Raw genomic sequence first — 14,417 nt, 5'->3', positions numbered from 1 at the left:
CTCCCTGCCAAAAACACAAACTCATGACAGTGGTGCTTCATCAGAAGGTGGCAACAGCTGGAAAGCTGGGAGCAGTTTGGAACTCCTCTTGGTAGCAGAGCGTTCCCCCACTGCAAGATCAAATTCTGATTTAAGAACAGCTGAACAGAGGGACTCAAGGTTTCCAAATAAAAATAAAAGGTGGAACCTTGTTCATTGCACTTTCCCCTAATAAATCTGACATGTTCTGAGCTGAGGCCTGCAGCTTTCCCCAGTTCTGCATACCCAGCTCACTGGGTGAATGGTTACCTGGCCTAGTGAGGTTCCTCTCACATTTTCAATAAGCCTTTGCTACCAACAGCTGCAGAGCTCCCCCAGTGCAGCACTAAAATGCTATGACCAACATCAGGGAGTTAAAGCAAAGGAGATTGTTTTGCAGTTCATGCAGTAGGATGAAGCAGAGTTTATGTACGTAGGCGTTTTCCTCCAAGCCGGCTGCATTTCCTCTCCACAGCCTAATTTAGAAGCTGTATTCATACTGCTAAGATGAGCGCACATCTTTAATACATTACAGAGAAGCAATTTTAACACTAGCTGCTGTTTAGCATTACTGAACTTATGTGGCTACAGTTTAGAAAGTTATTCCTAAGCCTAAAAACAGGACAAGGGCCACCTGACATATAGCACACTAGCCAGTCTCTTGTGCAGCATGTGCTCTGGAGCTATTGCATGTCTAGCAGATAGTAGCAAATAGCACTGAACCCCTCCCTTTGCTGTGTACCAGCAATGGGCTGGCAGGCACACATTCTAAGCTGAAGGTACCGTGTCAACAGCTAGAGGCCATTGCAGCAGAAAATGCAGTCTATCCAGCCTGTTTGTCGTTTCAGCGGCCATCGATTGAACTACCCAAAGATTCCAGTTTAGACTAAATACACTCAAACCCCAAAGAAAGAAAAGGAGCTTTGGATGCCTGTAATTTTTTTTTTTTTTTTTTACTGGCAACACCAAGATCTGCAAAAAAACTCTGAACACAAGACAAGAAAAACTCCAAGGCTAACATTCCTCCTTTAAGCTTTGCAATACATACATAAAATACAAACTTCAAACAGCTGCAAAAATAGTGTCTTTGGAAGAAAATAGAGTTTCTACATCAGATACAAGAAAATAGGGTTCAGTACAGCCCAGAGCCTTAGCAACAGAACACAAATCAAATACTTTCATTTTCAAGAGGCATTACAATCAGAATTCCTCATGTTATAGTTTCACCTTATAAGGCTTTGTGCTGGGATAAGCATCTCTGGGTCTAGCAGGATCTCAGACTCCAGCCCAGTTAGGATGATCTTATGTCTGTGCATAAAGTTTTTCTGCAGTGAGACAAAATGGTTCTGATCCCCAACTCCACCTCTGCACACGCAAACGATACCAGAACCAGTCAGGATGTCCACGGCATTTGGTTGGAAAGCAGCATGTAACATCTCTACTAGCAGCAACCTTCCACAAGTCCATGGAAACCTTTTGTATGCTGCTTGGACTCAGATTTCCATCTTCTTCCCCTGACAAAAGGCTGTGGGGGTCTGAGAGGCCCTCCACTACCTACCAAGCCATGCAGACAGTTCCACATCTCTACTTATTCATCCTCTGTCGTGTAAGATGCTTCCCAGAGTACAGGTCCTCTGCAAACAGAGGTTCCCAAAGGTGCACTGGCAGGTATCTGATCTGCATTCTCTATCTTTGTACAGCAAGGCATTCCAAGAGGCTCCTGAAAGCTCTAGGTGGCTATTTCAAAGGGTTCAGATATCCAGTAGTGGAGCTGTCTACAGTTCACTTCCAAGCCCCTCACGTCTTTCTCTTCTGTATTTTGGGTGCTTTAAGTGGCTCAAGCTGCCTTTGATAGAGAGCAAATGCATTGTCAAATTCTGCCCAAGACATTCAGGTAGCTGGAATCAGCTAAGCCAGGTTCTACCAGCTTCTCCAGGAGGCAGCCAAGCTACTGGCCTCCCTCCCCCTGGGTGCAGGAAGTCCATATGACAACTGTGGGGATGAGAAGTGCTAGGAATCTCCCATGTCCCCTGAATACCTGCAGCAAGGAATTTCATTTAAAGAGCCAGGTAGCTTGCATTTCCATGCTGCTCACCAGCAGCAGAGTCCCAGCTGCTCTTTGACAGCAAAACAATCATACAGGAAAAAAAATGACATTTCAACACAGGAGAAGAAAGTGCTTTAAGTACTGGGGGGGCTCGAAGAAAGGAACCACTCCAGCAGCAAAGAGTCCTGTGGCACATTGTACTTAACAGTTTTCACCATCGCTCTGGAGGAAACTTGCTGTGGTTTTCAGTCCCAGGGCTGCCCATCTAACCCTCAAGTCCCAACTTCAAGGCACCACAGGCTGTTTAAGATGCACCGAAGAACCACAGATGCTTTGCTGTGCCAGGTCTCCCAAAGGCCTCAGACCACAAGAGAGCTATGAAAGAGGACACTCTCTTCTGTCTGGGTGCGCTTCCAGTGTTCAAAGTTCAGTGGAGGTGATTTAGAGACCTCGCTAAAGCCATCTGCTGCGGAGTCTTTCCGCGACCCAAGGAATGGGCCTGGGGCAGTGGACTGGCAGGAGGTGAACGTGCCTGATGGCACGGGGCTGGGGGTAGTAGGGAAGCTTCTGAACAGGAAACCCATATTTGGAAAGAGAGGCTTTACCAGACTGACCGGACAAAAGGCAGAGCCAGTTGGGTTGAAGTGGACTTTGTTCTTATCGGGACAGGAGGGCAGAAAATTCTGATCAGGGCTGGGGGATCTGAAGGAGGGAGAGAAACAAAAGGAAATGGGTTAGGAATGGAGCCCTCAGAGAGCATACAGCTGTTCAAGCAATTGCAGCTTTGATAGTATACGCTTGTTGTGTGGAGGGCATAGACTGCCTACTGTCTTAACCCTTTGCAAGCTGGCCATTTTCCAGGCAGGGAGTAGTCTGTTAGTTCTTTCAGAAACACAAAGGAAGCACTTGGCCAGCAACGAGTGAGGGCTCTGAGCAGCTGGGCAGACCAAGACTCTAGGGACAGGTCTACACTATAAATGTACATTGGTATAACTATACTGCTCAGGGGTGTGAAATCCACACTCCTGACCAACACACTTATACTGACCTAACCCCTGGAGTAGACAGCGCTACCTCAAAGGGCTCTCCCATTGACATAGTTAATCCACCTCCACAAGAGGCAGTAGCTATGACGACAGGAGAAGCTCTCTGTGTAGTAGCATCTTCACTGAAGCGCTACAGTGGTACACCGTTTTAAGTGTAGACCTGCCTGGAGATGGAAGGAGACGCAAGTCACCCTTGATAATGGTAGGATCCCTCATTGACCTCTTCTTGCTTGCCCTCCCTACAGTTCTCAACTCAACCATTGGGCTGGAGACCAGTAGAAGGGAAACAGGCTGACTGGAAGCAAACATAAAGGGAACTGTGGGTGGTTATGGGAGCCAACAAGCAGGCTGAGCAGGAAGGGTGGCCAGTAGCACAGGCAAGGTCAACAGCCCCATCCTGCTGAGGGTTGGGGAAAGCAGAGCTGGTTTATTTGAGGGCCAACCCTTGTGGCCAAGTGGGCATGTTGGTTAGGTAAGCAAAGTGCTTGTGTGTGTGGTGGGAAGGCAGGCGCCATTGGTCATCTACACAGAAGAGTCCTCCAGTGTGTCAGAAGCCCTCTGGTTCATTGCTTCTGCACCCAACAAAGAGGCAGCACATCTAATGTCTGCATACTTCCCAAGAGAAGCTGCTCCCCAATTCCAATCTGTTTTAGAGGTTTATTTCCTTGGAGTCAGGCCAAGGAGGGGGGAGTGACAGTTACGCAGTACAATGTAGGCAAGAGAAACCGCATAAGCATTGGCACCATCTCATTTAAACTCTCCCTCAAGACATCATCCCTTCTGATACTTACGACGCCTCTTCAAAGGCCCGGACTTTTTCACATCCCTCAGGAGGCTCCCGTTTAAACATGTAGCTGTGGTTAGGTCGCGGAGACGAGGCAAAGGCCAGGACTGGAGAGGGGCTACCATCCTCTAGCAGGGAAGGAAGACTTTTTTGAGAAGACTCTAGAAGAATTCAACAGAGCCCTTTTAAATCAACACAGGATAAGCTCCCCAAAATCACAGTAGTGTCCAAAAGTCCTGGCATGAGAACTGCATTCAGTTACTAACTTGTATCCTCAGTCAGCCTGGTGCTGAGAATTCTCAAGTGCCTGAGGAAAAAAACCCTGCACAGAAGAGTCCTTGTAACTCCAATTTGTTCCAGCACCTACTCAATGACACCCCGCCCCACACTCCCCGTCTCCTACTTAACTTCTGGGCTCCCACAATCCCAATTCAACACACACTGGAGGTGGAGAGAACTGGGTCGCTGCACCGAAAGGGTTACTGCATTCACATCTCTCTATGCTGGGAGAAGGCCACTGCTGAGCCTAACTATTGCCATTTACCTTTCTCCTTGGGGTCCCGCAGTGGCTCTTCCAGTGTAGAAGAAAGCTCCTCCATAGCTGCTCTCGCAGGGGTGTGCGGAGAAGATCGGAGAGGCACAGAAGGGGATGGGGAAAGAGAAAGGCTGCTGCAGCTGCTACTGCTGGGTTCCAGAGTCAGCAGCGAAAGATCCTCAGAGCCTCTCTGGGGAGGGGCAGGTGCCCTGTGGCCATCTGGAACATCCAGAATCTAGAGGGAGGAAAGCGTATTGAACAGCAACCCCCAACCTCAGCCCCCTTTCACACAGACAGGTAGAACTTACAAGTGGCATTTAGATCTCCGCTGACTGAAGCAATCCTACTGCTCCAGACCACGTGCTTTGGGATTTATACAGGCAGGGACAGATCATATACCCATCCAGAACACACAGAGGTGCTGAATTACAGAGCCATTTCTCTACTAGCCTTCAGACTAATTCCCTCTCCCTGCCAGTTTAATGCCATGCACCTTAGACAACAATTCAATATTTATGCTGCAGCAATGTCAAGATACTTAGGCAGGCTGGGGGCCTTGCTGGACACTGACAGCCTGGCCCAATACAAAGACACAACCCTTGCGCTGAAGAGTTTATGTAATCTTAGACAAGAGACAAGCAACATACAAATGGGGAGGGACAGGCAACGATGCAGAACTGGTATAGGCACAAATCCTTTAGATTAAAAGCTCTGTCTAGGGACTCTTCTGCATATGCACAAGGAGGCCCTGATTCTGACCGAGACCTTTGGCCACTACCATAATTTAATACGCTTTTTAAAATGATGCAGCATATTCTCAACACTGTAGTTAACTGGCTGATTTCTTAAATATCACAGCAGCAGTGGGTTTGAAGAGGAATGTGGAGCAGGGGGCAGCCTTAAGGCTCAGCTTTGGGTTGGAGTTCCGTACCCAAAGGGCCCAAGGTGGAGAGCTGACAAATGAGCAGCTAATCAAAGCAGTTAAGAGTCTCAGAGAACTTCCTCGGTTGCTTCCTCTAGTTTTAATGACAAGCACAAACCCACAAACAAGTGGTTAGAGCACTGGTTTGGGACTCAACAGACCTTGGTTCAGTTCTCTGCTCTGCCACAGAGTGTGTGACCATGTGAAAGTCACTTAGGGTTGGATTTTAATGTATTTAGGCACCTGACTCCTACTGAAACCAAATGGGAGTTAGGTGCCTAAATCTTTACAAATCTATAATTGCAGAATGATAGATTTCATGATCCCCAGGAAAGGACAGGAGTGAGAGCAGCAGAATAAAGACAATGGACTTACACACACACAAAAGCAGACAAACTGAGGAAACTGGTAGGTAAAGTCCCATGGGAAGAAAATGAAGGGAGAAAGGAGTTCAGTAGAGTTAGCAGTTTCCCAAGGAGACAGTATTAAAGGCACAACTGCAAACTACCCTGATGCAAAGGAAAGACAGGGAGAATAGCAAGTGGCCAATATGGCTCTATCAGGAGCTCTTTCTGAAAATCAAGCAGGAATCCTATATAAAGTGGAAACATGGAGAAATTACTGAGGAGTACAAAAGAATAGCACAAGCATGTATGGGCAAAATCAGAAAAAACTAAGGCACAAAGTGAGTTACACCTACCAAAGGACATGAAAGGCAACAAGAGGAGGTTCTTTAAATACATTAAGGGCAAGAGAAAGATGAAGGAAAGTGTAAATCCTCTACTTAGCAGGAAAGAGCTATTAACTGATGGCATCAAGAAGGCAGAGATATTTAAGGCCTGTTTTCCTTCAGTCTTCACGAAAAAGGTGGCCAGATACTCAACACAATTAACAGCAAGGGGGAAAGAACAAGTTAAGATAGAGAATGAACATGTTAAAGAATGTTAAGGTAAGTTAGGTGCATTCAGGTCAACAGATCAATCATGCCAAACCAACCTAATTTCCTTCTTTGACAGGGTTACTGGCCCAGTGGATGGGGGAGAAGCTGTAGACATGATATATCTTAATGTTAGTTGATATAGTCCCACATGACTCTCTCATAAGTGAACTAGGGAAATGTGCTCTAGATGAACTTACTAAAAGATGGGCGCACAACTGATTGAAAGACCAAACTCAAAGAGTAGTTATCAGTGGTTTGCTGTCAAACTGGAAGGGTATATTTAGTGAGGTCTCACAGGGGTCAGTCCTTCATCTGGTACTAAATATTTTCATTAATGACTTCGATAATAAAGTGGAGAGTATGCTTATAAAATCTGCAGGTGACAAACTTGGAAGAGTTGCAAACACTTTGGAGGACAGGCTTAGAATTTAAAATCACCTTGACAAATTGGAGAATTTAACAAGTTGAATTTAACAAGATGAAATTCAACAAAGATAAGTGCAAAATAACTCACTTAGGAAGGAAAAGTCCAATGCACAATTACAAAATAGGGACTTACGGGCTAGGTGGTAGTAATGCTGAAAAACTGGGGGGGCAGCAGGGGAGGGGGTGCTACAGTGGATCACACTGAATACAAGTCAACAATGTGACAGTTGTGAAAAAGGCTAATAATATTCTGGGGTATAGTAACAGGAGTGTCATATATAAGAGGTAATTGTCCTGCTCTGCTCAGCACTGGTGAGGCCTCAGCTGCAGTACGGTGTCCAATTCCGGGTACCATACTTTAGGAAAGATGTGGACAAACTGGAGCAAGTCCGGAGGAGAGCAACAAAAATGATCCAAGGTTTAGAAAACCCGATCTATTAGGAAAAGTTAAAAACCTGGGCTTGTTTAGTATTGAGAAAAGAAGACTGGTCCATTGTTCTCCATGTCCACTGAATACAGAACAAGTAGTAAATGGGCTTAATGTCCAGCAAGGGAGACTTAGGTTAGATATTAGGAAAAACGTTCTAACTATATGGGTAGTTAAACTCTGGAATAGGCTTCCAAGGAGGCTGTGGAATCTCCATTGTTGGAGGAACAGCTTGGACAAACCCGTCAGGGATGGTGTAGGTTTACTTGGTCCTGCCTTAGTGCAGGGGACTGCACTTTATGACTTTGAGGTCCCTTCCAGCCTGATACTTATGATTCTACCCGAAGGGACATAACTCACCCTGAGAAGCTCCTCATCTCCTTGTTCCTTCACAAAAACCTCCTCCAGCTCCTGGTTTAGTCCTTCCAGGCTCCTATGTAAGCAGGGGCTGAGCCTCAAAACAGGAGATGCAGGAGGGAGTCCAGGAGGGGAGTCCTGTGACAACACAGAGTCAGACTGAGGTGCAGGGGTACACTGCAGCCACACAAACTCATACAGATCTCCCAGCACAGCTGTGTCTATCTCCCACAGCTCTGAATTTTCAGCCAAGATGTTCTAGGAAGCCAGCTGATTGGGGAAAGCCTTGATAGGAAAGTGTGTATATTAAACCCATTGCCTGCAGTCCAAAGCCTTTGGGGGTACATGGGGAAGGTTTTGTTTTGTTTTTTAAACCACACTGGATATTAGAATTTAAACAAAACTAAGAATCACTTAGAAACTGGATTTGTAATCTGGCAGCAGAACTGGACTGTGCTCCCCAGCCTCATTAGGGTACACTGCAAAACAGATGGGGAAGAAGAGGAAACATGAAACATACCCTGACTGATCCAAGGACAGCATGGTCCCCCTGGAGTGGGGAGCTCCGGTCCTTCTCCTTGCCACTTAGCTTAGTTCGCTGGAGCTGCTGCTTCAGTTTAGCAATCTAGCAAACAAATTCAGCGTATATAGAACTGGACAAGGAAACAGGGCTTACAACCAAAATTCACCATCCCCTCCCCATTGTTTCCCCCACAGGCAGTTACAAGACAGAAGGACACATTCAGTCAAGCTAGAACAAACCTTGGACATTTCTCAGAGGGTGGGGAGGAAGTTATTCCAAAGGTTTAATAGTGAACTCCCCTATTTTACAAAGGTGTAGACAGCTTTCCCTTTCCAGAAGTCCTGGAGTATTAGTCTTTCATTTACAGCATCAGCTTTGAACCAGGACTCAATGGAGCTCACCCCAAGGGTTGGTGTTATGGGCATGGCCCCTCTGCAAGTGATGCACTAAGCTATAGTCAACCCCCTTACAAGGGAAGCTGGCTAGAGGAGGGACTTGCATTTATCAAATAGAGGGTGGGTGGGGTGGGAAGAGCATGCTGACCTGCCGTGTAAGATTTATGGACACAATTAGAATATTGACTTAGGCCATGCAGCCCTCAAACTAAGGGCTAACGAGTGCACATGGGAGTTTAATATCTCAGCTTCAGTTACACTCTTTCCCCACTTTATGGGCAAGGTATGGTCCATAAGGAGTAAGACTTGTATGGATTGCTAAGTTGTAGAAGGGGTCTGTTTACCTCTCTGCGGTGATCCATGCTACCCCAAGATGCAGAACGCTTGTGAGTACTGGCACCAGCCTTCCCGACTTCCACTTCATGCCAGGATGTTGGCGTCTGAAGGGAAGAGAGATTATTTAGGCCTGCACCCACCAACTTTATCGTCTTCTAGGCAGGGGACAAGGCCTCCTAGGAAGAAAAGTGAACAAGTCCTGTGCATTCACACTTATATTTCAGTCTTTCCTTCAGCTCTGGATTAAGAGTTTCGGGTCACAGTGCTATGCACAGTAAAACAGATCAGAAAATCGTTGCATGTTAATACTCTGAGATCAAGCAATGTTTGTTTGAACTTGTGGTTCTTTGAATCTACTTCTTCCTGTACTGGGATAGGCAAGGAGAGAACCACTCAAGACACTGGCTTTATCTTTTTGTCAGCTGCTCAGATATCCGTGATGAATAATATTGCTATGCATACCCTGAGAAAAAAGCAGGCGTGTACAAATGACATTTCCTGCCTCCCACATGTACCCAGTCAGATCTGGTGACAGGAGCGATGTATGTATTTTCCTTTTCACTCATGTTAGCCTAGCAGTTAGCACCGCTCAGAGCAAATTGTTATGTTCTGATTGCTAGGCCAGATTTCTCTTCCCCATTACACCTGTCCAGCCTCAATAATGATTGTGTGGAAGTTCGTACGTGTAACCAAAAGCAGAAGTTGGCTACCAGAGTCTTGTATTGGTTCTGATGCATGAGCAATGCAAGAATCTGGCTTGACTCGGATCCCATTTGAGTCTGCAGGACTGACCGGAAACTGAGCAAATTTGAACTTGTCGGGGAAACAGGACCTCAGCACCATTTTACAGAACTGGTTTTCAAGAGACAACTCTATTTCAATCATCAAAAGAAATGGTCTGCCAAACTCTGGCTAGGTGAAGCGTGTGAATTTCCTTGCACTGGAAGTACAGTGAACTTAAATTCTCATGGATGAGATATTAGGATCAGAAACGAGTCCCAAGGTACCTCACTTTCAAATACATCCCCACCACCACATTTTTAAACTCACCATAAACCACTCATCCCAAGTCATTCCCCTCCCTGCCATTTCTGTGGGAGGGATTGATAATTTCCTCCTCAGCCCTCCCTGGACAAGCTGCCAGAAGGTGCAAAGGCCTGAGAACAGTTCCTCTCCAAGCAATGCAACTGACCTCCCTGGAGAGGTCATTGCAAAAACAGCAGCTGTTAAAAACAGCCCTGTTGAGTCACTACGGCTACAGAATCCTCTCTGCAGAAAGTTGCTTAAAAGGTTACAGTCCAAGCCAGAGGAACAAGACAAGCTATCCAGAAAGGTACAAGGTTTCTGCTGACAGATTAAGCTTTATAGCTGGATACAGTTGATTTACAGGTACTGCTCCAGCTTTCACTGAATAGCGGAGGCTGAACTGGACTCCTTAGGACCCATACCACTGGTAGTTTAGCATGTTGCTTTTCCACCAACAAACTTTTGATTTTACACAGGGGTTCCTCTTTGGGATTGCAGCAGCAGCCTGATGTGGCATGCAGATCGGAAGGGTGGTCACTAGACCAAAAACTTACGTGAAGTCCTCTTGTACTGGCAGATTGGATCCAGTGGCCCACTTCAAATAAGCAAAGAATTCTGTTTCCTGCAACACCTGAAATTTGTTGCTACTTAGTGGTTTCCATGAAACAAACTCGGGTCTGCCAGATCAAAGACTGAATGGGCATGGGACTGACCCAACTCCACATTCGCCACCCAGGTCAGAGCAGCAGGGACACTGATGGGTGACAGGAGCTGCTACTGCCAGGGCTGCTACTGCTCTGGGGTTAAAGTAATTCAGCCTCTTAAAAAGCTGGACACCTCATGTACTTATGAACCAAAGCTAAGAAGGATATTCAAGACAATTTAGTCCAAGTTGTCTGTAAAATGCTATTCGACCCTCATAGTAGGTGTGGGGGTGTTCTAGTCCAAAGCTGCATTTGGTCCCCTTTTTCTTCCAGTCACTGGACTACCCTCAGGATCCGTCACCACTTGAGTGGGCTCCAGATATCTACACTGGGCTCTGCACTCCAAGGGCTAGAGAACCTTAACACCAGAGCACTTAGCACTGCTTAAAAGCTCACGTCAGAGCCTAAAAAGGAAGAAAGAACCCTGCAGGAGTGAGAACGTCTGAAGACTGAGCATGCATGTGCCTCCTACCTCTCTAGGGCCAAGTCTATCAGCAGAGAAGGAAATTACAGAACCTGTTGTACTAACTGTGGCAAAAACCACTTCCCCTCACAGTGAGAAGGGACAAAATGCTTTGTGCAGCAAGAAAGATGAAACCACAAGCTCCAATCATGTAGATTGCTGCCATCCTCGCCCCCACACTCAGCACCTGCAGCTGCATCTCACTTAACCACCTTAAGCTAGCAGATCTACAGAGTTTTTCAAAACAGCTGATCAGTAGCTATTTAAAGAAAGGTATAAACATGCACTGGCCACCAGAAGTTCCAGAGAGCCTGCTTCATTGTGCCTGAAGATACTGAAAAATTCAGTCTGTCAAACTGCAGAACAGCAACACAGATGATCCTGCATCTCAGTAAAAGTTAGACTGGGATGACAGGTGGAAGAACATGATATGGATAAGGCACAGGACTGGCAGCTACGAAGCTTGGGCTCTATTCTCAGCTCTGCCACAAGTTTAGTGTGTGACCTAGGCAAGTCACAACCTATGTGTCTCAGTTTCCAGGGATGGCATGGTATTTACCAGAGGTGTTTTTTAGCAGGTAAAATCATGGTTTTTACCACCCTAGGAAAAACAAGTTAGTCCCTGTTTAAGGCATTTTCTACTTTAAAAACAGATTCATTAATTCACACCACATTACATTTAGTTTTAGTTATATATTCAAATTGTGGCTACATAGGGCAGTAGATTAATTTAGAGCTGTACAAAAGAAAAGTAAAATTGCAGTGGGCATATTACTAATGTATGTAATTATAATACTGAACACTGGAATGCCTATACATTTTGGTTCAGTAATTTCTCAAGGAAGTTCTACAGGTCGTGACTCATTTCAGTTTTCAATATTGTATAAACAAAAGTTGAAAACATTCGATTATATGAAAACAGTAATGCAGAGTGGTAGGCTTGAAGTATTAAGCAATCAGGTGCACAGAGAGTTGCAGCCTAGCAGTCCAGGTCCATTTGGCCATGTCACATTCTGTAGCAGACAATCAACTCTGATGCACTGGAGAGACTGAGCCTATTCCTATTGCAGTTTTGAATGGATGTATCCCAAATTTGAAGAGATTCATTCTATCCTTGCTGATCTTGCTGGATACTGATGCAATTCTTTTCCCCAGTTTAAATCAGGCTTCAGCCAATATTTTACCAGTGCCCTGGCCTAAACTAGTTTTCCCCAGGGAATTGCTAACCCTGTCAGTTTCCCCATCTACAAATAGTGGTGATAATTACTTATTTCACAGATGTGCTGGGAGGCATCCTTTACTCTTGTTTGCAAAGAGTCAGATGGAAGGTACTGTTACCTCATTGGCATAACTTGCTTTAGGCACCACACTGGTTAAATCCACATTGAAAGTAAGGGTCAAATGAACATATCAGCATTTAACATACTGTGGAGAAGACTGGCCAGAAAGCAGATCAAATGCCTAAAAAATTAACCTTTTAGTTGCAGATCCTAAACACTAGGGTTACATTTCCTTACTGGTGCCAATATGCTTTAAGAGACTATCTCCCACCCCAAAGGTACAAGGCAAAGGAATTCCTTCCCTTTCTGTTCAGAATGCACTCCAACCCCTGAACTGCTTGTTGCAGCAGAGACCAGAACAGACAAGAATATATTTAAACAGGACAACGGAACTTGGAAACCAATTGAGAATTTCCTGCAAACAGCCCAGTAAGTAATAAACTGCTGGAGAACGAACACTCCATTAACAGTTTTAATGTGCTAAATAAATGGCTGGTTAAGTGAACAGATGCTCTTATCCTTCTAAATTCTTCCACATCTCCACATGCAGAACCAGTATCTGTTGCCATATAGTAATATTTACGGGTTGCTAAGAGTTCCTCAAAGTCTGGAGCCTTTCCATGCTACAGCAGAGTGTTGTATGGCTCGCACTGAGCAAGTCCTCTGTGGGAGCACCCTTGACTTCTTGCTGTGGCACAGAGCCCATGAGTGTTATATAAGGATTTGGCCCAGAGCTGCAAGCCACCAAAAAAAAAAACACCCCTAACACTGAGCCAGTATTGAAGCAAAGCACCAGAGGCCATCTGCCTCCAACCAAGGCCAAGAGAATTCTAACTCCACACCAAACCAGAGTGAACTGAGGCTAAGTAGTAGGAGGGGAAGGTCTTCCTAGAAAGTTGCAGCGGAACAGAAGAAAGCTTGATGCCTTCTTTAACAATCAGTTTATGCAGCCCCAGTCCAGCATTCTGTAACCCTCCCCATACCTCAGACCTTGCAAAGGTACCTTCCATACCTGGGTAGCTTTGTCATTCATGCATGAAGCAAAAGCTCCATCAGCATCCCGTGGCCACTGTCCTAGGAGGTACGATCCAAGGATGGTATCTAGCGAAGAGGTGCGCCTCACTCTGGGCGCTCTGGTCCGGCATGTCTTTTCAACAGCAGTAGCACATGGAACACTAGCTAGAAGGAAAAAGCAGAAAAATATTAAGTCTCTGCCCATAACTAACACTTAGTGCTTTAAATGTCTTCCATTTGATACAGTGCAACCAAGTGAAAAGCCGTTTCAGGGATGATGAGAGCAACCAGAATGACAGACAGGGATAGAGAAATTAGTTCAGTTACTGGAAGCAACAAGAGAAGTCCTATTATTCCTAATTAATCCACTGCACTCACGCCATTATAGTAGCAGAAGCTTGTATGCTCTCACTTGCCATCTCCCAGCCTGAATCTAGACAACAATGAAAGTCTTGTTACTCATGATCAACTGTCAGAAGTCACCATGGTTGTTGGTTAGTTGGGTCAGGGAAGGGAAATCTGCTTAAATGCCCCCACTACAGAGATCTATGCTAATGTTTATCAAAGTAAGATTCTTTTCTTATTTAGTGCAGGAACTTTTATTTCAGTGCTGAAGTAGCTGCTTGACACTGTTGATCAGAAATTCCAATCTAACTTAAGAATTGAAGGTAGTCACAGCTCAATGGCATACTGAAATATTTGGCACATCTACAATATTTTTGCATTAATGCTGTACTGTGCAAACATCTATTAAGCCCTCATGGCAATGTTGCCTAGTGGCCCAAAGTACACTACTGAGTCAGAAAACCTAGCTTCTAATCTAAAACAATGACACTGCATGCAAGCTGGAGCCTGTGTGCCTCATTTTCCTTATCTGTAACAAAAGAAAAATTTACTTGAGGCACTTCGGGATCCTCCAATGAAAGGTGCTATGCAAGCGTTAAGTGAGGTGAGTAAATACATATCCCCATTTTACAGAGTAAATATGAAGCAGAAGGGTAAGTGACTTGGTCAGTGTCACAGCCAGAACTAAAATTCAGAAGAGTCCTGGCTCTCTGTTTCATGCTCAGTCCACTGGATGACTATGTTGCCTATTCAGAGAGCAATATTTTCACAACTGCAGCTTTATGACAAACAGAAAAGCTTCTGTAAACACCACCAGTGTAAGTTCCCA

At 45.3% G+C, this 14,417-nt stretch overlaps 1 protein-coding gene across 1 annotated transcript in view; it reads right to left on the bottom strand.

The window, feature by feature from the left end:
• Nucleotides 1–1,033: 1,033 nt before the first annotated feature.
• FAM117A (family with sequence similarity 117 member A) overlaps nt 1,034–14,417 on the bottom strand; it is a 29,961-nt gene continuing 16,577 nt past the window's right edge. Inside the window, 7 exon segments of the mRNA XM_073325788.1 lie at nt 1,034–2,767; nt 3,903–4,023; nt 4,440–4,665; nt 7,506–7,640; nt 8,023–8,127; nt 8,765–8,860; nt 13,242–13,408. Coding sequence (XP_073181889.1) covers nt 2,425–2,767; nt 3,903–4,023; nt 4,440–4,665; nt 7,506–7,640; nt 8,023–8,127; nt 8,765–8,860; nt 13,242–13,408 — 1,193 coding nt within the window. The 3' untranslated portion in view covers nt 1,034–2,424.

This window comes from Lepidochelys kempii, chromosome 27 (genome assembly GCF_965140285.1).
Source record: "Lepidochelys kempii isolate rLepKem1 chromosome 27, rLepKem1.hap1, whole genome shotgun sequence".
Classification (NCBI taxonomy): Eukaryota; Metazoa; Chordata; order Testudines; family Cheloniidae; genus Lepidochelys; species Lepidochelys kempii.
This window is presented reverse-complemented; position numbering and strand designations above follow the sequence as displayed.